The sequence below is a fragment of the Diplotaxodon limnothrissa genome, linkage group LG3 (genome assembly GCF_057381915.1).
Source record: "Diplotaxodon limnothrissa isolate DT_005_m linkage group LG3, D_limnothrissa_male_GT1.1, whole genome shotgun sequence".
Taxonomy (NCBI): domain Eukaryota; kingdom Metazoa; phylum Chordata; class Actinopteri; order Cichliformes; family Cichlidae; genus Diplotaxodon; species Diplotaxodon limnothrissa.
In genome coordinates this window covers 38,511,917-38,535,380 of record NC_140598.1, presented here as the reverse complement: position 1 = coordinate 38,535,380, position 23,464 = coordinate 38,511,917, and the positions used below count along the sequence as shown (strand labels likewise).

The following is a 23,464-nucleotide window of genomic DNA, read 5'->3' as shown; positions in this document are numbered from 1 at the left end:
GATCTACGCTTCGTAACGGAGGCAGATTTGATGACAGCATTAAGACCTGTACAAGCAAGAAAGCTTCTTTCTGCTTGGAAACAGAAATGTAAGTAAAAACAACTATTCAAACTCAAAAGCAGAGATGGTCATGAACAGACATACAGTGTGAATCATAATTGTATTTGTTTTGTAATTGAAAGACCAAACTCCAGAGAACAGCTCGCTATCATCTGTGGAAGCCTCATCAACCCAGTCGCTGTCATTGCTCTCACTTTCACCCCAAAGTCTATCGTCGACCTCCTCCAGCAGCCCAGGATGTGACACACAATGGGATGACAACTTTGAAATTCCATGGAGTAAACTTCCTGCAGAAGTGATGCATTTTCTTGAGAGGGGGAAAAGGCCTCGCCCAAAACTGAGGAGGCAAATGGTCCGGATTGTTGTGACTGAGATGATGGAAAAATGCCCACATGTAGGTAGAAAACATTCAATTGACGTTGCAAGAAAAATGGTGGCAAAATATCCCAATTCTCTGCAAGATTTAATAGAGGGTGATATTGTTGGTGCAGGCTACCTTTCACTTGTCAAACAGTTGCAGAACAGAATTGAAAATGTAAGGCGCACTTCAACACCCAAAATAAGAAAAAGAAAACATCAGACTGACTCAGACCACACAGACGATGTTCCAGCAAGCTGATGCCAATCCAGAAGAGGTAAAAAGTCTAATGAAGTCCACTTACTACACACAACGTCTGCATGTCAATCAGGGGAAAAGTATCAAATGCCTTAGGGAGGAGTGGCCGTTTTGGTTTGATGAACTTGGCATGTCTGTCCACTTCAAGGAACTTACTGGGATTGACCTCAAAGAGACATTCACACGTAATTTGGATTTGAAGGGGAAAAGGCTACTGGACTACTTGACCACAGTTGCTGTCAGCAAAAGCAAGGTGTTCCTTCAGACTTATGCAAGGCTTCAGAGGATGCGGGGACCGCAGAGTGGCTGCTCAGATGATGTGAAAGAGATGGTCCTGCTTCTGCTCAGCTACTTTGAAGAGAAGGAGGAGTCCATGCTTCTCTGTGTTGAAGATACATGTCTGGCAGATGAGGTACAACTGGAGCAAGTGTCTCTGACACCCACTATTATCGTGTGTGGTAAGTCTGTTTCATAGCTCTCTCTCTCTCTTTTTAAGTGCACTTTTTATAGAATGTCATGTGACTGCCGTGTTTATTGATATAACCTGTTAAATAATTTGTTGACAGGACAGTCCTGCTATTCCTCAAGAAGATACACGCTGAGTATTGATCGGAACCTCGTCAGCACAAACATATCCTCCTTCATTTTTGCACTGTGCCTCATGTTCGGGAGCTACTACAATTTCAACATCCATTATCCATGTGAGCTGGCTTCCACTTTAGAGTTTCTTCAGAGGCGAACAAATATGGCTTTGTTATTTCTCATAACTGAGACTCTGGGATCTGGAGTCTGGCTTTGATGTGGTTCGAGTCCAGGTCTGGCTCTGAGTCTCGGTCGGCTTTGGAGCCGGTTTCAGTTGTTTTTTCTGTTTTTTGTTGTTGTTGTTTTTTTTTTTTTGTTTGTTTTTTTTTTTTAAAATACATTAACAGTCTGAATCCGGGTCCAAGCCTGGCCGAGACTCAGGGCTAGACCAAGCGTCAACTGACGTCTGACTACCTATAACCTTTGCTTTGGATTTTAACAATGCTAAAGTGTGACATATCACTGCAGAAGGGTGCCAATATTTTTGACCATGCATTGTTCACTTCCCCACAGCATTTTGGTTATACTTTGTCTTGAACGTGGTCATGGCCATGACTGTGTGTATATATGTATATACTTAATTTTTACTTACTTTGTACGTGTATTTTAACTGATCAATTATAAAAATGCTTAATAAACTTTTATATGATTGTTATTCTACAGGTGTTTCTTCTCCATAAACCCAGAAAAAGGAACCAAAGTAGAGAACAAAAACTCAAAGCGTCGTCTCAGTGTGAACCCTCGAGTCCTCACCCTGATTCAGGATCTCGCCGACCACGAGTGGCGCTAAGCCTAAATCTTGACTCTCTGTGGACTTTTAGTTTTACTTTGTTAATTTTGTTCCACAATGTGTACTGGAACCTTTTACTGGTCGAATGCATGAAGCCAATTCATGAAGATGTTCTTTCTTTGTAGGAATGTTCTTTATTTACATAAGAAAAGAAAAAAACAACATGCTGCTACTGCAGTGTTTTTAGACCACATGTGTAGGTGTGTTTCACCATGTGGTTTTGCTGATGTTTTCTTACCAGGGCCATGGTTGTGGTGACAGCAGGGTGCGTGTTGCGTTGCACGGTGATTATGATCATTTTTGGCACAATATGTGGGGTTTTTTTTGTTTTAAAGTCTTAACAGGTTATTTAACTTTTTCTGGTGGAGGGTCTAACAAATGCTTGTTTCATGAACATGGTTCTTGCTTTGCAGGAATGTTCCACAGCTTTTATAGCCGATATTTTGATTGAATTGTGTAGTTGCTGTGTGCCTTGCATATTGTGTTAGTTGGAAAAATGGATCCATTTGCTGTCATTTTGCGAATGTGGCTGCAAAATAAATTTCCCAAAAGTGATATTTTCCTCTCTTGTGTTTTCTCAAGATGTATTTTTGCATGTTTGGGTGTAGGTGTAGCAGTAAGAAATTTGCTGGGTTATGGTTAAAATTTTACATTAAAACATATAATATTCAGCATAGATTTTGTGTATAATTTACAGAGCAGCTCCATTTAATATGCACAGTTTCACCGTAGTTCTACCATTTTAAATTAGTTCTTTGTACGATATTTCCCTGTTAATTTTGCAGTTAATGATCCACAAAAAGCATTTATTACTTGTAAAAGATACAGGAAATAGTGTATTTATATATCACATCTATGTGTGAAATTAACTTCTTTTTCCTGTAGATTTAACAGTTTTAATCTGAGGTTCATTCACTGTAAATCAATTTACAAGTTGCATCTGTAAAGCGCTTTTACAGGAAGTCCCTGGTAACCCCAGCTGCCAGGGTTTTCCTGTAAAAACAGCACTTTTTTTTTTTTTTTTTTTTTTTTTTTTTACAGTGTATCTTCCCTTTGGCTTCACCTGCACAAGTGCCAAGGTAGGTCTCCCCTGCGTAATTGCTTTTCCCTTCGTCCGGAGCACGCGCTGGGCTGTTCAAATCACGGACAAACAGTATCCCACATTCTTGATTTTTAGTTCACAAACACTTGTTGTAATGACTAACTACTCCTGACATTTTGGAGATGTTAGCTCTTTATACAGTAAAGTTACAGTGGGATACAAATAACATCAGGCTGATCCTGCCACAATTTGTTCCCCGTTCAAATCACGGACTAACAGGATCCCACAGCTGTTTATGTTTTTGAACCCATTTTGCACAGAGAGGCATTTTTTGAAAAATGTATTGATAGCAATGTTGAATATTATTACACAGGGGAAAAACAACTACATGTAAAATAATCACACTGTGATGCCTCTGCCTTTCTAAATGGAGGGACAGGAACTGCGTGTGTATATGTAAGCTGTAAAACCTGAAGATAGTCATATTAACAGTATTTTGTCTCTATCTGCCATTCTGCAATTCATCTCATGTAAACAATAACATGGCGCACAGCGTGACGTGAAAAAAGGCACATCCCTTTGATGTTGCGTGATAAACTCTGTATTCATCGTCCATGCATAAACGGTTGGAGGATGCGTTTGTGCGTGTGTGTGCGTGGGGGGGGTTCTTAATGAATTTTGAAGCCTCCTCAGGTGAAGAAAATCTGTGCCTTGCTCCATTATGTTTTATTTCTAGAGTGGCAGGGTAGAGCAGGGAGTATTCCACTCCTCTTTCCCTCAACTCCAACTTGATTTGTTTAAAGGACACACGCCGGTCCATGGTTAGTCAGGAGTAATCCGAAAAAAAACATTATCTTCGCCCCACGCCATAGAATCTGGCCTTTCTCTCTGGCCACCCGAAGAATGCATTCTTAAGCACATAATTACTTCAGTAACTTGAGAGAGCTGATCTAGATACAATATTGATGTCGAGCTTGTAGTTTTGGGGTCCTATGTTGGCTGAGAGAGTCCTGTGCCTCTACCTAGTCCACAAATAGAAAAAAAAATCTCTGGTGTTTGTTCACTGAGTCCTGAAAAATCTGTGGAGGGTCTCGTAGGCTGACAGATGTTGAGGTTTCCTTTTACTATGAAAAATAAACTGAGACCTGCTTTACAGTTAGGGTTTCCAGAGAGGATCTGCACACTCTGATACAGACATGCTCTGTTGAATAAGGGGTGACACCTTGCAGTGTGGTCAGAGTCAAAGACCAGCCATCTGTGATAAATGTCTGCTAACAGAATAGTTCTGGTGACTAACTTTGCTTCTGCAGATTTGTTGTTTGTTTGTATTGTTTGCTGCCCTGATTGGGGAGTCTCTTCTAACTGAGCTGGTCACACACTAAACCAACACATCACATAATGATGGTGACTGTGAAGTTCACCATGCAAGAAACGACAGAGTTTATATGTTCATACACAAATTTGTAGTAACCAAATCAGTTTACAATTAAATGTTTTAATTTTTTCTAACAGAAAATAAATGCAATAAGTTAAAAAGCCATAAATATTTCTTTATTCCACTAATCTGATCAGACACGTTGGTGAAGAATTACAGAATTTCCCCATGTTGTTCTTTACGTGTGAAAACACTGCACTGAAACTGATGGGAAATACAAAAGGTTTCTTCAACCTGATAGTAAAGTGTCAGACGCAACAGTGTCTATGAATTCTAACACTGAAATGACATCAGGAGCTCACAAAGCTTTTAAATTAGAGTAACACTTAAGGTCAGTGGATTAGATTGAGGAGAGGAAATAATTCCACTGATCTCTGTTAGTTTCTGATCTTTCTTCTTTTTAAACTTTTTGAAAGTAGATGGTGCAAACAAACTGTATCAGGCCTACCTCATAAGAATAAGAACATGTTACCTAATTATAGCCTTACTAGATCTCGTATTGTCTTTTTAAAGCCACACTTACAAACACAAAGTAAAAGAAGGTGAAGGAATTTATAAAAACAGAATTACAGATAAACTACTTACTGTTTTGGGCTCTCTGTCCTTCCCCTGGATGATAGGTTTGTGGTAGTGAAGCATGAATCTCTCTGGGGACTTTGTGTTTGAGTAAAAATTTGCCTGTTGTTCTTATGAACCCTGTGTCACATGTGTTTAGCTGGTTTCAGCTTCATGTTTGTTTTCTTTTTTGTCCCTGTCAAGTTTGTGCATCTTAGTCTCTGTCTCAGTGTTTGTTTCCTGTTTTATTTCTGTCTTATTTTGGCCCTTTGTGCATTTAGAATAGAATAGAATACTTTTATTTGTCAATTTCTTCAAATGTACTTGCCATACAAAGGAATTGAAATTACGTTTCACACTGTCCCATGCGTAGACATTGACAACAATAAGGTGCAGATGCACAACAAAAACAGCCCTAACAATAAAGTAATAAATAGTAATATAATAATATAAATAGTGCTAAAAGAAATACTAAAAATATATATATAGTTGCAGGTGTGTGCAATTGCAATGCAAGTCAGGAATGTTTTCAGTTCTTGGTTCAGAGAGTGTTTCTTTGTTGGAGAGTGTGCGTGGGTGAGGGGGAGTAGAGTCCAATCTGTCTTCCTATACTTCTGCCAATCTGGTGATTCTGCTGGCTGGGAGCCGGGAGGGAAGAGAGTTCAGCAGTCTCACAGCCTGGTGGATGAAGCTGTTGGTGAGCCTGGTAGTGCGGGAGTGGAGACTTCTGTATCTCTTTCCAGAGGACAGGAGGCTGAACAGACAGTGCGCGGGGTGGGTTGCATCGTTGACAATTGTGATGGCTTTGCGGGTGAGGCGAGTGGTGTAAATGTCTTGCAGGGAGGGGAGTGGTACACCAACTATCCTCTCAGCTGTTCTCACAATGCGTTGTAGAGCTTTTCTGTTATAGTCAGTGCAGCTACCGCCCCACACAGTGATGCAGCTGGAGAGGATACTTTCAATAGTGCCTCTGTAGAATGTAGTCAGGATGGGTGGTGGAGCACTTGCCCGCTTGAGTTTGCGCAGGAAGTAGAGGCGCTGTTGTGTTTTCTTGGCCAGTGATGCTGTGCTGGTGGTCCAAGAGAGGTCCTCACTGATGTGCACCCCCAGGAACTTGGTGCTGCTCACCCTCTCCACCGCAGCGCCGTCGATGGTCAATGGGGGGTGACAGGTGTGGCCTCTCTGGAAGTTGACAATAATCTCCTTGGTCTTACTGACATTTAGCAGGAGGTTGTTGTCTCTGCACCACGTGGTCAGGAGCTCAACCTCTTTCCTGTAGTGGGTCTCATCGCCCTTGGTGATGAGCCCCACCAGCGTTGTGTCGTCCGCAAACTTCACAAGGTGGTTGGAGCTGTAGGTTGGTGTGCAGTCATGTGTCAACAGGGTGAAGAGCAGAGGACTGAGCACACAGCCTTGTGGAGCCCCCGTGCTCAGGGTGATGCTGTTTGAGACCTTGTTGCCCACACGCACCGCTTGAGGCCTCTGGCTGAGGAAATCCAGCAGCCAGTTGCAGAGGGAGGTGCTGAGGCCCAGTCTGTCCAGTTTACAGATGAGTTGTTGTGGTATTATGGTGTTGAATGCAGCGCTAAAGTCTATGAACAGCATTCTCACATATGAGTCTTTCTTGTCCAGATGAGTTAGGGCTGGGTGGAGGGCAGAGCAGATTGCATCCTCTGTGGATCGTTTCGCTCTGTATGCGAACTGGTGTGGGTCCAGGGTGGGAGGTAGGGTGGATTTGATGTGTGACATGACTAGTCGTTCAAAGCACTTCATAATAATGGGTGTCAGTGCCACGGGGCGGTAGTCATTGAAACAGGCTGGGGATGGTTTCTTTGGCACAGGTATGATGGTGGCAGTCTTGAAGCATGATGGGACAGTGGCTTGCCTCAGGGAGGTGTTAAAGATGTCTGTGAAGACATTCTTCAGCTCCTCTGCGCAGTCTTTCAGCACACTACCAGGGATGTTATCTGGACCCGCTGCTTTCCGGGCGTTGATGGTGATGAGTGTCCTCTTCACGCTGGCAGCAGACAGGCACAGAGGCTGGTCGTGTGGAGGTGGTGGTGTTTTCTGTGGGCGTGTGTTGTTCTGTGCTTCAAATCGTGCAAAGAAGCTGTTCAGGTTGTTGAGCAGAGTGGTGTCGCTCTCACAGCTACGCGCTACAGGCTTGTAGTCTGTAATAGCCTGGATGCCTTGCCGTAGGCTTCTTGCGTCCTTGCTATCATTGAAGTGGGAGGTTATCTTGTGTGTGTAGTCCTGTTTCGCTTTCCTGATGCCACGGGACAGGTTGGCTCTCGCTGTTCTCAGGCCTATTTCATCCCCAGCTCTGAAGGCCTTGTCTCTGGCCTTCAGCAGCCTGTGGACATCTCCTGTTAGCCATGGCTTCCGGTTGGCTCGAGTTGTGATACTTTTCACTTGTGTTACATCATCAATGCATTTGGTGATGTATGAGCTCACCGTGTCTGTGTACTCCTCGATGTCTATGATGTTATTGTAGGTGGCTGCTTCCTTGAATATGTCCCAATCAGTTGACCCAAAGCAGTCTTGAAGAGCAGAGGTGGCCTCCTGTGGCCACACTCTTACCTCTTTCATAACAGGTTTGATGACCTTCACTCTCTGTCTGTATGCTGGCATTAGCATAACAGTGAGGTGATCAGAGGTGCCGATGTGGGGGAGGGGGATGGCTTTGTATGCTCCTTTTTCCTGTGTGTAGACCAAGTCCAATATGTTGTCTCCCCTTGTTGGAAAATGTACATGCTGATGAAACTTTGGGAGAACAGTTTTAAGATCAGCATGATTAAAGTCTCCTGCGAGGATGATGAAACCGTCTGGGTGTGCTGTTTGTTGCTCACTGATGGCCTGATACAGTTCGTTCAGCGCCGCATTTCTATCGCTGTTGTTGCTAGATGGAGGTATATAGGTAGCGACCAACAAGATCGAACTTACCTCCCTGGGCAAATAGAAAGGGCGACACTTCACGATCATGAACTCCGCCAGTGATGAGCAGTGTTTGCGTACTACAGTGGCATCACGACACCACTCGTCACGGATGTAAACACAGACCCCGCCACCTCGGGTCTTGCCTCCGTCTATGAGAGCCCTGTCGGCTCTGTAGCATGCTAGCTGCTCCAGTTCTATGGCCGAGTCCGGAATGTTGTCATTAAGCCATGTCTCGGTGAAAACTAGCACACAACAGTCACTTACTTTGCGATTCGCTGATCTCAGAAGTCGTATGTTGTCCATTTTATTGTCCAGAGATCGTACGTTGGCTAAGAGGATCGATGGTATGGCTGGGCGAGTTGGCTTAGCCTCAAGCCTGACTCGGACTCCTCCGCGCTTGCCCCGCTTCCTTGTCCTAGCGCACCGCTTTCGACGCCTCCTTGCCCGGGGAGGGTTAGCAGGCGAGTCCGGTGAGTTGCTAGGCCAGCTAGCAGGCTGTCGCAGAAATCCTATCTCCCTTAGCATCTCAACGTTAGTGTTCAAAACTTGGCAAATCTTGCTTCTCTGAATGTGTAAGAGAGCCTGACGACTGTACACATATTCCGACGTGGACTGGCGAGAAACACTTGCAGAAAGACACTTACTTGACGAACAAAACATCGCATTTTCAGGAGAGCGTGAGGTCGCTGCGTCTACACGCGCCGCCATAAATGTGGATTTTCTGCTTCAGAAGATAAAGGTCAGTTTTGCGACCTTTAGATAAAGGTGTCACCATGATGAGCAAAGCAAGGCTTCATGAAAGATTTGAAGTGTTTGTGCCCCTCCCTTCCTTTCCTCCCCATCTCCAGCTGCCTCCCCCTTCCCGCTCCACCACAACCACCCACACATGCAGGACCTTGGAGTAGGGGTATGTCACCAGGGTGCAGAGGAGGCTACCCCCCTCTGTCCCCTTCTGGCTGCCTCTGCCTCAATTTTATCCCACAACTTAGACATTCACATTACTCACACTCTCATTACACATACATATAGGATCTTGGGGGTGGGCACGATACATGGAATCCAAATTACCATCAGGGTGTACACCTCACCCCTGGCGTCGTTGCCCACCTCTCAATTTTAAATACACGTAGACATTGAGGGCTAGCAGGAGGGACTATGCATTTACCTGCTGCTCTCTGGCAGGTAGCTCCATGCCCTCCTGGGTTTTAAATGCACCTTAGAACACACATGCATCAACACCACAATGAGCGGGTGGAGGGAAGTTTGGAGTCTTCTCTCACCCCCATTCTCTGCGGCCTGCTGGAGCGGGGGGGCTAGGAGGAGGAGTTGGCCGTCCGACTGCGGTCTGGAGGGTGGGGCCTCCCTGCTGCTGCGGAGTCGGGGCGGTCTGCCTCCCCCCACCGCAGGGAAAAGGGTAACACCACCTGGGTCTGGGTGTAGTTCCCCCCTCCAGGGGCAAGGGTACCTAGACCTGGTTCGTAGAGTACGCTTGGGGAGTGTGATCGTGTGTACAGCGTCTCTTCATGTCTGTCTCCACGTTGGTGTGGAGTAAGTGCATATGAGAGCATGAGGGTGGGAATGGATGTTTGTATCTGTGTGTGCCTGTATTTCTGTGTCTATATGTCAGGTTGGGTGTCAGGCGCCACCTCTCTGGGGACATCTTAGGCCCTCCAAGGTTTGGAGGCCTTTCTCCCCCCACCACCACTTCCCCTGCCAGTGGCAGACTCCCTCAGACATCGTTGGTGGTTCTTTGTGTCCGGGGATGGGCGTCCGGGTACACACCGGCTCACTCCTTGGCGGCCGCTTATCGGGGCCTGGAGCCTGGGGCTCGCTCGGGCCACTTCGGAGTTGGGTGCCCCCGGCCTCTCGGCCTGGGGCTCGGTCACTCAGGCACAGCTGGCTGCCGGCGGAGCTCACGGGCACGTCACTGCAACTCCCCCTGGCTTCTGCTCCGCGGCTGCTGAGTGAGCCCTCATCTGGGACTCTCCTCAGCTCTTACTGGGACAGTGGCGCGGCTGCCCCTCTGTTGGTCTTCCTTGGTCTCTTGTGTTCTGGGGGCCTCTGGATGTCTGGAGTTTTGATCTCCTCCATACCTGCTTCATGCCCTGGAGGACGGGGCTGTGGCCCCCCCACACCCTCTAGCAGATCATTACATGAAGGAACCTTTTAAAAAAAACAAAAAAACAAGCGCGTCCATGCTCACAGGTGTACACATGGGTGATCACACCCACAAACTACACCCTTTTTGGCTCCTACCTCAAAGCACACTGTGTTCTGTTGATCTTATGTGCTGCACAATAATGTTTAATATTTAGTATTTACTGTCATATTCCCATATATCATTGTGATGTTGTTTATTCTATTACTCTTGTTCTCTTCTGCTTGTTTTCTTTTTTCTTTCTCAGCAGGTGATCCAGGTGATCGATATATGCATTTTTTTTCTTTTTTTTTTCTGCCTGTTCTGTTGGTTTATGTTTTTTGCCCTTCTCCCCCGTCCCTCTTCTCAGCTGTTTCTCTTTCCCTCTTTCTTTCTCCCCTTCTTTCCCCCAGTCAAGTCTGTCTCGTATTCAGTAAGTGAAAATAAAATAAACAATAAAAGGTGAATCAAATGGACCATTACGGCAAGGCTGGGATGGTCAATTTGGTAAAGTAAATCACAACAATTCTGATGGCAAAAGAGCCAAACGGGACAGGCAAAAAAAAAACAAAAAAAAAACAAAAAAACATTTTAGCGTTTTAAAGAGAGAGATTAGACATGATATTATGATGAAATTCCGTCATTTCCTGTACTTTCCCAGATTACTTCACTTCAGTATGGTTTATGGAACAGTAGTGATGTTTAATACCAAGTAACATTCAGACAGGTATTGGCAATACTGATCTGATATTTTTGTATCAGTATGCACTACAATTTCAACAAATGAGACTTTGTCTTTATTCCCGTCATTTAAACACAGACACAAAAACCTAGACATAAGTCACTTTCCAAAATTCAGCACCAGTGCTACACGCAGCCAACAGCTCCACATTTCATTTGTACCTGGATAGATAGTGCCTGCCTGCAGCACCAAAGGACTCCGCGAGCTATGTTTGTCTCGCCCCAGCAGCACCTGTCCCTCTCCTCCTCTTCAGTTTGCCTCATCATAAACTCATCATCATATTCTGTGTTATAATTTACTTTTGTTTCTGTTTGACAAGGTTTGCAGTCTACAATTTTTAAGCTACATTTGTCACAAACCGCGTCTCGGCTGTTAGTGGAGCTGAAATAGCTCCACACATGACTCCACTCATCAACTGAGTGAGCGAGCACAAGTGACCTGTGACGCATTTACACAGCTGTATTTCGCAGATCACTATGACAGGCGGAAGAAGAAGTAGTTCTTACCAATCATTTAGACAATCCTTGTAATACAGCTACTGTGTTCCTGTTACTCATAAAGTACAAATTTACCACAAAGTACCAAAATATATATTTTTATGAGAATCGATTCTAAAACATAAATATCTGGTATCGGAGTAATTGATATTTTGTATTATATTTATATTTAGTATTGATCCGCACTCCACTAGTTTATGGCAGTGGCTTCTTTCAGGGCATGCAAGGCAAGCAGTGCTTGTCTAGTGAAATCAAAAGCAGACATTAATTAAAGCAAATTAAACCATCTTGTTTCACTACACATAGCATTCTGTCATTAAATTTCTCTCATGGCTGTTTGCATTCATGCATTACTGCCATCTTGTGACCACAGATGGTTATTGTTACTAGAAACAGAATTATTTCTGCGTGGTAAGAGTATGGATTAGGCGTTCTCAGGAAAGTGTCCATGGCTGGTTGACGACGGCTGGAATTTCTCAAGCTTAGAGCCAGCAGCTTACAGTTCTTTGTTTGGGCTTGTGCACTGGGGATAAACCTCTGGTCTGATGATTAGCATGCAGGGCCAACTGCTGCTGGCTTTGCATCTACTGATCTGAGCTGTGTTTAGCGACAAAACAGAGCTGGAATTGGCAAGTAGATGGAAACTCTATTATCATGATAAAAGATGAGCTTTCTCTTACTAACCACTTTGGTCAACATATCCAACATGTAAGAAAGTTTGAATCAATCATTCAGAACATTATAATGAAAACTATGATGATGGCGAGGGGAACTAATGCTCTGTTTGGCTTAATAAAACCACCAGGTGAATAGGTGCAGGTTCCCCCAGCATTTCATTACTTTATGTAGAATTTCAGATTAACTTGTCTGAGGAATCACTTGGTTTACCAAATTTACAAAGTTCAGCTGGTTTGCTAATACACCACCTTCGTTTTTCATTCAGTTTTTTCCCCACTATAGATATTGACAGCTATGTCACACAGTGCTCAAACGATGAGCACTGTGCACTGAACAGAATATGAATTATTTAAAACAAGCTCAATGCTCAGCAATAGTAATGCTAGTAATACTGTAGGAATACAGTAACACAGTAAACCATATAACACCAATGTGGAACGTTTTTCTGCAGGAGAAGTACTTTCATTTCATTATCTTACATAATGTTTGCCAGTAATACAGTTCTGAAGTATGTATAGAAGTATGTATATGTAGAATATGGCATGTGTAGTCAAGTATTTTTATAGTGTTCTGTTGTTTGTTTTGCTTAAGTATTGCTTACAGTTCTATAGAGTGCAGAGACATGAAGGGGGGGTTACATCCGCTAATTTTCTGTACATGCTACTGGTTTATGGTATATAAGTATTTACTTTCAACTTAAGTGGTTAAATGCTGCAATTCGGGCATGTTAAAGCAATGGATAACATATACCACATGGATGCAGCAAGCTTTGGCAGCTGTGATGTTTTTTTGTTTTTTTAATTACATTATGTTATTATGTAGTTTGATTAGCGAGCTGAAGTCATAAAATACATGTAAGCTAAATAGTGCTAACTAACAGACTCATAAAATTATAGAGTTCCACTGTGTAATTTGTATCACACATCGAGCCATGTTCTTGGTGAGACAGTTTTTATTAGCATGCTTCAAATTGCACCAAACTTGGTGGAGAGGTGAAGTTTAGTGATGATAATGAGCAAGTAACTAATTATCATCAGTAGTTGTTTTAGCAGATCACAAACAAGTACTGGTGATGGTTTAATTAAGATTGCACGCTAATGCTGTAAAGTTGGATGTCTATTGCACTTTTGCTTTTTTATTCACCTCTCGCTCTTGTGTGGAAATTATTGGTTTGGAACATTTAGGCAATTTCTAAATTTAGCATCACAATACATGTAGCATGTGCAACATTTCCCCAAAATTGTTTTGTCACTGCTTCCCAAAGTGCAAGAATCCAGTATGACAAGATAATGTACTCCACGTTGAATTGTGTCATTTCAGCCTCACAAAACTACCCTGTTAGATATATGAGAAAAACTGATGCGAGCTGTCAAACACAGAGACGCTTAACATCCTGTAAGGGGAAATTCTTGGTGGAAACAGAGAGTTCTGGTCTCACTTTTTGCTTCATCTCAACTTGAAAAGTTTTGGCTGACGGCAGTTTGAAACCCGAAATAGACGTGGAGCTCTTAGCTGAAACAGATGCACATGTTGTGAGACAAAAAGAAGAAAGAAAAAAAAATAATGAGGTGTTTGTGCTTGTATTGACGATTCAAAACAATCTGAAACCATCTCCACAGTGGCACCTGCTGGACAATTTGGCTATTGTCATCTCTTGATCATATTCTCTGAAATGGTGACACAGACAAGTTCTGCACAACTCCAAACAAAACCACTTATCATACCAGACCATCCATAACTCTGATCATCACATTTTGGAGAAATCCTCAAAGAAACAAGGCACCTTGCCTTTTATTGGATAGTAATAGTGAAAATGAAGAGTAAAGTGCAGAGGAAGAGGGAGACGGGGAAGACATGCAGCAAAGGGCCGCAGGTTGGACTCGAACTCAATTCGCTGTTTTCCACTGAGCTAAACTGGCCCCCGTGTTTGGTTGACTTTTAGGTTTTCTAGCACTTCTAGTTTTACTAAACTGAAAAGTAACTGAAAACGGCTAAATCACCAAAACACACACTTCACAGAGGAGGAGCAAGCAGCCACCAGACAAAGCTCACCAAGGTGGGAGAGTTGACAGGACACACCCACACAAGGTCATTAAAAATTCCCCTCTCGCCCCTGCGGGCGGTCTATCGTTTAAGGTCCTCTACCAGAGGCCTGGGAGCTTGAGGGTCCTGCGCAGTATCTTAGCTGTTCCTAGGGCTGTGCTCTTCTAGAAAGATCTCAGATGTTGATCCTGGGATCTGCTGGAGCCACTCGTCTAGCTTGGGAGTCACTGCACAAAGCACTCTGATTACCACTGGGACCACTGTTATTTTCACCCTCCACATCTTCTCTGAGCCCTTGGTATTTCTCCAGCTTTTCGTGTTCCTTCTTCCTGATGTTGCTGTCATTCAGAAGTCCCACAGGATCTTAGCTCGGTCATTCTCAACTACCTTCAACTCTCCCAGTTTGACTTCCAGGCCACACTCAGCACAGATGTTTCTGTATACTACGCCGGCCACTTGGTTATGGCGTACCGTGTAGATGCCTGCTAGCACCTTGCACCCTGCTGTTATGTGCTGCATTTGTCATGAACAGGCTGTGTGCTGGCATTGGAGGACCCAAATGCAGACTTTGGCTACGTTCACACTGCAGGGGAAAGCGCATCAAATCTGACTTTTTTGACCCTATGCGACCCATATCCGATCATGGTATGACAGTGTGAACAGCACAAATCCAATATTTTCAAATCCGACCCAGGTCACTTTCGTATGTGGTACTGAATTCGATACATATCTAATGTTTTAGAAAGCGACTGCTGTTTGAATGGCCATGTCACCTTAAATCCATCTTCTACTTCACTGACACAAGACAGACGCCAATTATCAGCGCCGGAGAAGAGCCCGAGAAGACATCGTGAACGCTTCCTGGCCATCCCGTGTAGATGTCAGTGAAACTGTTGGGAAGACAATGTTGGAGAAACATGAACATTTTATTTGTACTGTATAATCTGCAGATTCTGACAGAAATCTGCAACTATCCTTTGAAGCACTGCTCCTCTAAAACAGCAATAAGGATAATTATTAGGCCATATGTAAATAACAAAATAACTTTAAAACTTAAAGAAAAATTGGGAAACGTAAAGTCCGAAACAAGTCTTTATATTAAGGGCCATCATTCAAACAATACTGTTTGGTCTGAGTCTAAACAGAGCACGTTGTTTTATTTGTAGTGTGAACAAGCAGACAAAGAAATCGGATTTGATCAAAAAATCGGAATTAAACATTAAGACCTGCAGTGTGAACGTAGCCTAACAGAGGCGAAGAGTAAACAAAAAAACCCCACAGCTTTATTTGCTGGATGAGAGCTACACTAGGAAATAATATAACCTAACACACAGCAAGGGAAACATGGGGCTTAAATATACTGAGGGATAATGAGGGAATGAGACACTGGAGGAGAGCACAGCTGGGAGAAATGAAATGTGACGGGACCAAGGGGAGGCAAAACTTGAAACACTGGCATGAGACAAGGGAACGTCAAAGTAAAACAGGAAGTATAACACAAAGATGTGGACTTGACATTGAACAAAGGGAACACGGAGCACAGAGACAGGAGTGAAAGAAGACATGACTGATTGGGGAACAAGATAATAAACATGAAGACTGAACTAAACCTACCTAACTGAGAACTGTTTCAGGCAAAACCCAGCAGACTACTGTGTTTATACCAAGGAGGCAGAACATGGCAAGGTGATCACCTGGGTGGATAATTGCAGCTGGCAATGAAAAGGTAATGAAGGATGTGAAAGAAATGCTTTCAGTCCGATTTAAAATGAAAGACTTGGGCAGACTTCAGCATTTTCTGGGTATTGATTTCACTCAGTCTGAGGGATGTATAACAATGTCACAAGAAACATATGTCAATAAGATACTGATGAGGTTTAACATGCAGAACTGTAAACCCAGAGTAACTCCCTGTGATCAAAGGTGAGAGATGTGAGGACGTATAGAGAGGCTGTAGGCAGTCTTATATACCTCACATCAGGTACCCGTCCCACCTGTCAGTATATTTGTATTTGTATCTATTATTGCTCTTAATTGGTTCTGTGAAGCACTTTGGCATACCTCTGGTTTTTAAATGTGCTATATAAATAAAGTTTTATTGTATTGTGTTGTAGAGCACAAACTAAGTATTTAAATCAGAATAAAAACAAAATGCTGAACTATCCATTTTTAAACTAATTTTAAAACCAGCATTTATTTATTTTTTCACATTTTTAAATGCCAACATCAAGCCATGTGACAAAATATTTCAAAATATATCTAAAAATTCACAATACATTTAAGCTTCATGTGTAACAATTAAAGCTCTCAAAGTGCGGCCCTGCAGGCTGATGGTGGCCCTCGACTGTAACCAGAGACATTTCATTGATCAACAGTTCAAGTTAAACTGTGACTCAGTGCAGAACAACATTTCTATTTAACCTCTTCCATTGCAGCAGTCAGGGCAGTGTCGACCTTCCTCACAGTGTCAGAAAGCTGCTGTCAGCTCACACCTTACTGATGGCTGACTGCAAAACTACAAACCAAAGCGAAAATGAAAAATCAGCAACATAAACCAATATCATGTGAACACACACATTTAAAACACTAATAGTTACTGAGTTTTTGTGAGTTTTTTTCTTCCTGTGACGCTTTTAATCACATGTTGGCACCTTTAACAAAATCCTTTCTCAGCATAACCCATTTTTTAGTTCGTCTCACACAAAGAGAAATTTGTTTGACTCTTTCTGCTCTTTGGCCTGAACAGTTATTCTGACAAAGAGAAGCATCAGCGTTTGCAGTGGATTAGATGCAGTGAAATAAAAGGGTAAGTGTGCTGTCGCAAAAGGCAGGCTTCACAACACCCACTGCCAAATTCAAACATACAAAGGTCTCAAAGTGCATTAAATACTATCCCTAGCTTTCGTTTTTGAAATAATTTTGTGCTTCACGAACTTGGTGCAAAGCTGGATTATTCAAAATGAGGTGTCAGCCAGGGGCAGGGATAGCTCAGTAGGTAAAGTGATCGGAAGGTCGGCGGTTCGAATCCACTTAACGGCTACCCTGAGGTACCCCTGTGCAAGGTACCGTCCCTACACACTGCTCCCCGGGCGCCTGCTTAGTGGGCTGCCCACTGCTTCACTGAGTGAATGGGTCAAATGCAGAGGAAAACAAGTAATTTCCCCATGGGGATCAATAAAGTATCCATTATTATTATTATACCTATGACAAGCTATGACACATTCTTTATTTATTTCTAACTACCGAGTTAGAATAAAGAACACAAACACAACAGCACTACATTATTGAGCTTCATACCCCTGAACATTTTTACAATTTCATGCCCCAACTTGGATTAAAAACATGGTTTTGAACCACGATTATTCACACACGTGTCCCTGATGAATGACTGCTCAGATTTTTTCAACACTTTCAATGTGGGGTGCATGGGTACACATTTGGGGTGCTGTAAACTGCACACAGATGATACCAACGCTTTGGCCTGTTATGAGCCCTTTAGTATTGCCACCATGTTCCCTCTAATTTTTCATGTGTCTGAGCGAACACACAAACTCCCTGAGCGGTCCCGTGGACCACTGTGAGCAACAGCAGACGTGTGACTGTGGTCACGCCAGCAGTGAATCCATCCAAGTTACATGGTTTATTAAAATAATCAAATTACAGCATTTACATTTATGTTAGACTACTTTTAATTAACTGCTTTAGCCCACTTACAATGAAAATTTGAAAAAAAAAAATAAATTTGTTCATGACCTGTGTAGTATGTTAACACTATTGGAAGTAAAAATAACTTGAACTCCAATTTTCAAAACACAACTTTCTTTTTTTTTCTTTTTTCTGTTTTTTTTTATAAAGCTCTGACTTGTATTATGAGTCTGTGGTGTGGTTGAGAGTCCTGTAACTCTGTCTGCAAATACAGTTTATAATGACCAATGTTGGGCAATTAATTACATAGTTACTTCTTCAAAAAAGTTATTGAGTTTTGCAAACAACAACGTTTTTTGCAGCTGTTTATCAAAAAATGCAGCCAAGGCATTTTTTAAATAAACATTTCAAACTATTTACAGAACAATCCGGTGTTCTGCATCAAATTTGATGCCACACAAATTATTTGTGCCACTCCAAAACAACACACTAACTTTAGACTCCAAACAAACGTCGCAAATCTCTCATATCTCAAAACACCGCTGTCACTTCTAAAACCTCCCCCCCTTCCTAAACAACTAAATGCCATGTTGCCATATCATTTTTTTGATTGGTCGACATAGTACATTTTTCCAACAATAAGAAAGGGTGGGGTTATTTTTGGTTTTGGTTTTGCAGGCGGAGAGAGAGCTTTCCTTATAAAACGCAGTTTTTACCGTTTCTTCCTGCAGTAAATATAAATACAATCAATGGCAGTATTCAGGAAAACAAAGAAACAAACATTGCATATATATATATTATAACTGCTCCTGAAGGTTTTTCATGTTCGAAGTAGAATAAAGGGCCATGCTCCAACTGATGTTCAGCCAGTATTTTAATCTTCTTTTCACCAGCAAACACCGTGAAAAACTATGGTGAAATGATCAATGAAAAACACGGATATTACATCAGCAGAACAAAAATTACAACTCAAATAAAACATACACACGAAGTAAATGCACCAACATACCGTGTGCGCCTTTCTACTGAACATTCATGAGCAATTGTAGTCCATATCTTCTATATTTCCACCCTTTACACAGGCCAGCATTTTCTTTCTGGCTCGAGCCTTCAGTCTCCGGTGACACGTGCGCTTAATTGAGCCTCACCCCAAAGCATGCGCACCACAAAGCGCCACACTCAGGCCCACCAGTAGGTGGCGACAACACAACATGAATCCAGATTAAATACCAAATTTTGAACATTGCAATCACATAATAATTACATTCCAATGCGACAGCTACATATATATATATATTTTTTATCATAACTCTGGTTTCACATGCCTATCAACACAATTTAAAAACTGTTATAAAGTCCACACATCAAGTGTACTTGACTCTGCTGTGTGCTGTGTAAATGTGACTTTTGAGCTGGGTGAAATCCGTGAAGCAGAAATAATATATTGCATTGCTAATCATCGGTTGTGGCCAATCAAATTGTATGGTCCGACTATAAATAGTAGCTGCTATTTTGATTCATTTATTTATTTATTTATATTTATTTTTGGTTGATTAAGGCTGTTCGTACTACTGGTATGTTTGTGGAGTCGGATTAACCACAGAGGAGTATTTGATTTCCCGTTTCGGGTCTATTAATAAGTTGTGTTTTTACTCTGAAGGCCTAAAGTAGAGGTGACTGGGTGCCCTGGTGGTGGGATATTCCGTGGTTCGTGATTATTTATGCATTCGCCCACTGGTAATCCAGGCTCTGAATCAGTTAACAGTACACGTGCAAATACATGATTGCATCTTCTGATGTCTGTTTTAAATAGCTGTCAATAAATTCGTTATTTTACTCCCAATCACGGCTCTGGCTCAAGTGTTACAAACCTTAGAAACTATGTAAATGAACAGGAAGGCACTAACTATAGTTATATAGTTCATTTGCATAGTACATAGTATCTATAGATACTGTCTGTGTGAAACTCCCAGGTTGGCGTAGTCGGGTTTCCCCTGTGACTGTAAAGCTTTAAGCTTCCGATCGCCACAACACCATATTTGTGTTTGCAGAATCGATGGATTCTGGTCAGCTGTACATAGATAATCCTGACAATATACAGTAAACCCGAGTCTTAAAAAAACGGAATTAACTGAATTTGAATAAATAATAAACAAATTTATTCACCTGTGTTTGAGCCTCAGGCATGGCACCATGCCCCTCCCATGTTTTAAATGTACGTTAGAATAGCATGCATCGTCTTGATGCATTCTCAATCATCCAGGAAAGTAAATCTCCAAAAGTTGATTCTGTTCATCTGGACGTAGCGTTTTGTGGGAGAAACGTTTCGTCACTCATCCAAGTGACTTTATCAGTCTCAGCTAACTGCAGGTTTCCAATCTTATAAACAGTACATTTGCATAATGACTGAAACCAGCCCACTGAAGGAACAATGGGCTGGAAGGTCAGTTCCTTAATCAATTATGCAAATTCTCATGACCATTGATCAACACCACTGACCAAAACCCACTGATCAAAGACCACTGATCAGTGCATGGATCAACACAATAAGTGAGCGGGAGGAGTGAGGCGTGGGGTCTTCACACACCCCCGTTCTCTGTTCGCCATCTGGGGCAGGGGCTAGCCGTTTGGTCGGTGTCTGGGCTAGTGGGCTGACAAGACTGACACACTTTGTACAGTTACATCATAGTCACTGGTTACAACACATAGTGCCCCTCCCCTGCGACCCACGCACACACACACACACAGCAGCACTAACGAGGTAAAGTCCCTTCGCATGGTGGTAAAACAGGAAACGTAAAATACGAGCTTTATCGGTTTGTTTGTTCTGTCTCCAAACAGAAACCGTGAAAAGCAACAAAGCAGCATTATTAAACATGAAACCTATGACAGAAATATAGGCTACTCATGTGACTCCTCAAACAACTTACACGTTTCTAAGACAAACCAAGATTATTATTATTAGTAGTAGTATTAGTATTATTGTGTTGTATATTATTTATTGCTAGTTTCGTTTCGTTTTTGTATGGTCTGGCATAAGCATTTCACTGCATGTCGCACTATGTATGATTGTCTATGTGACAAATACAAATTGAATAAAATTTTAACTTTTAGATTTGATCTAAAATGGACCAGGAGAACAAGTTGATTTGAATAATGTGTTCATTAGTTTGTTCTGTTGCGGTGCATCATAAAGGTGAGCTGTAAATGTAGCACATAAAACACTTTTCAAAAAATAAAGAATTATTTAAAATATTGTCAAACTCTGTTGCAGATTGTTCAGTTAATATATTTAAAACAGATGACGTTCATCACGCTGTACAGATCGTGTTTGATTGTGTGTGTTGAGCATTTTGCACACTTTTGTCACAAATATAAACATTTTTTAAGGAAACAACGACGAAAAGTTTTCATGAGACGGTTGCTTTACTTGCAAAAGATAACAGTGCATATTTGCATGTACACATATGGATGTCTTACAATTTTTCTACAATGTTTTCATCTTATCTATATTGTTTTTATTATATTATCCCTCTGTCCAGCACTTTGAACGACACTTGATGTCTTTTAACTGTGCTATAAAGATGACTTGACTTGACAATAGAGAAACGAGGAAGCGGTGTCCTTTGCGTCATTCTATTCTCATCCATAACCCGCGTATTGGGCCAAAGCCTAGCATAGCCTGTAACGTTATTATGAAGGACACATTTTATGAGTGAACTTGAGTTTAAGTGACTAACAGGTTTCTTTGAAAAATACTTTAATAAATATAAATTTCGTAACTGAAGTCAGTGAATTCCATGTTGATGCCAACTGTAATTTCAGGAATAGAAACAGCATGAAGATTGAAGTGTGAGCATAAGATTCAATTTTAAAGACACTACTAACAATAAGAATAAAGGAGCGAGCTCTTGGTGTGAGTGAGTGAGGTGGCTCTGAAAAGAGCCGTTGTTGGTAGGAGAGCGTGCAGCTTAAGCTCTCTCTCCACGGATGCGGCGAGCCAGCTGGATGTAGCGAACAGAGGAGACTCGCTGCTCTTAAAGTGTGTGACTGGCTGTGACGCGGTGCCGCTCCGGCTCGTGATTGGTGACGGGCTCCACGTGGAGCATCGCCCCGCCTCGGTGTGTGCTGCTCATTGGAGAAAAGTGCATTGAATTTGCGCGCTGCCGCAAGCCTCTCTGCGATTGGTGCGTGACGAATCCGCCCGCGCTCTGCGGAAATATAAGCGAGGCTTTGAGCGGATCGAGCCACATTTTCTCTTACTCTCGATGCTACGAAGAAAAGAACCAAAATGAGTGGACGCGGCAAGACTCGGGACTCATCAACAGAAAGTCCGGGCATGACTCCTGTGTTGCTGCTGGCAGTGTGTTTTCTCGGTGCGTGTGCCCTTTCACCTGTGGAGGACACAAACAGGCAGGAGCAGCTCCTCCTCAGGTCCCTGGGGCTCTCCGACAGGCCGAGGCCTGCAGGGAGCCTCCAGCCCCGGCGCCATGTCCCCTCCGCTCTCTGGAGGATGTTCCGGAGGGCCGAGAAGCTCCAGGCTCTGGAGAGCCAACCCTGCACGGTGTCAGAGTATGGAGTCCGCGGCAACATTGTCAGATACATCCAAGACCAAGGCAGGATGGTGTCTGGCTGGAGCAGCAGCTGTCGGGCTTGCCTGGAGAAGCATCTTTTCTTCAACATGTCCATCCTGCAGCCTGTGGAGATGCTATCTCTGGCTCAGCTGGAAATCAAGCTCCACTGGAAGCCCCTCAGTCCCGTGCAGCTGCTGCAAGGGTCCCAGGCCATTAGTGCCTCTCTTTATAAAGTGATCCGATCGACTTTGAAGGGAACTAATCCTAAGGCGAACCGCAGACTCCTGCTGTCCCAGTCGGTCCAGCTGCAGCCCGAGTCCACCTCCATCACCATGGATCTCACAGCGGTGGCAGAGAGCTGGTGCAAACCGGGGTCTAACTACGGCTTAATTTTAGAGTTGCTCCCTCTCGGACCACACCCGGAAGAGTTCTTTCTGTTTTACCCCGGTAACTCCCTCCCACTGGAACAAGACTTCACCTTCCCGTTGGTTCAGGCCTCACTAGTGGCTGTGTCCCTCAACCCAAATCGGTGTCGGTCCAGACAGAGGAGAAGCGCCATCCACATCCCCGTGACACCCAGCAATGTGTGTAAAGCTCGTCGCCTCTACATCAGTTTTAAAGATGTCGGCTGGCAGGACTGGGTAATCGCCCCGCAGGGCTTCATGGCCAACTACTGCCACGGGGAGTGTCCGTTCCCGCTCAGTGAGAGCCTGAACGGCACCAACCATGCCATCCTGCAGACCCTGGTGCATTCCTTGGATCCAGAGAACACGCCACAGCCCTGCTGCGTCCCCATCCGTCTCTCCTCGATCTCCATGCTCTACTATGACAACAATGACAATGTGGTGCTTCAGCATTACCAGGACATGGTGGTGGATGAATGCGGGTGTCGCTGAAGATGCTGGACGCTTCTGATTGGCCTCCGGTCACCAGATATTATCCTCTGATTCATTCAGCTTCTTTATCCAGTGATGCGAGTCTAGAATTGTTGTTACTACAATTTTTTTTTTTTAAAGTGATTGTTTTTCAATATGTAATGGAATATGCTTGCAGACAGTAATTTTTAAAGAATTTAACCTATTTGCTCTTATTGAAAGCTTTTGTTTGTCTTTTGTTTGAAGTCTAATGAAA

The 23,464-nt window shown here is 43.0% G+C and overlaps 1 protein-coding gene and 1 pseudogene across 1 annotated transcript; both read left to right on the top strand.

Moving 5' to 3' along the window:
* The first annotated feature begins 662 nt into the window (after positions 1–662).
* On the top strand, positions 663–2,048 carry LOC146635767 (uncharacterized). The gene is made up of 3 exons (XM_085350209.1): positions 663–1,134; positions 1,243–1,411; positions 1,922–2,048. The coding sequence occupies exons 1-3, from the start codon at positions 663–665 to the stop codon at positions 2,046–2,048; spliced, it is 768 nt and encodes a 255-aa protein (XP_085206335.1).
* Positions 2,049–22,098: 20,050 nt separating this feature from the next.
* Positions 22,099–23,229, top strand: LOC146635766 (protein DVR-1 pseudogene; annotated as a pseudogene).
* Positions 23,230–23,464: the final 235 nt, after the last annotated feature.

What these genes read in the sequence shown, in the direction of transcription:
- LOC146635767 (XM_085350209.1), top strand. Translation starts at nt 663, where the DNA reads ATGTTCCAGCAAGCTGATGCCAATCCAGAAGAGGTAAAAAGTCTAATG. An exon ending in ACCCACTATTATCGTGTGTG is followed by an intron (nt 1,135 to 1,242) that starts GTAAGTCTGTTT and finishes ATTTGTTGACAG; the next exon opens with GACAGTCCTGCTATTCCTCA. An exon ending in ACTTTAGAGTTTCTTCAGAG is followed by an intron (nt 1,412 to 1,921) that starts GCGAACAAATAT and finishes GTTATTCTACAG; the next exon opens with GTGTTTCTTCTCCATAAACC.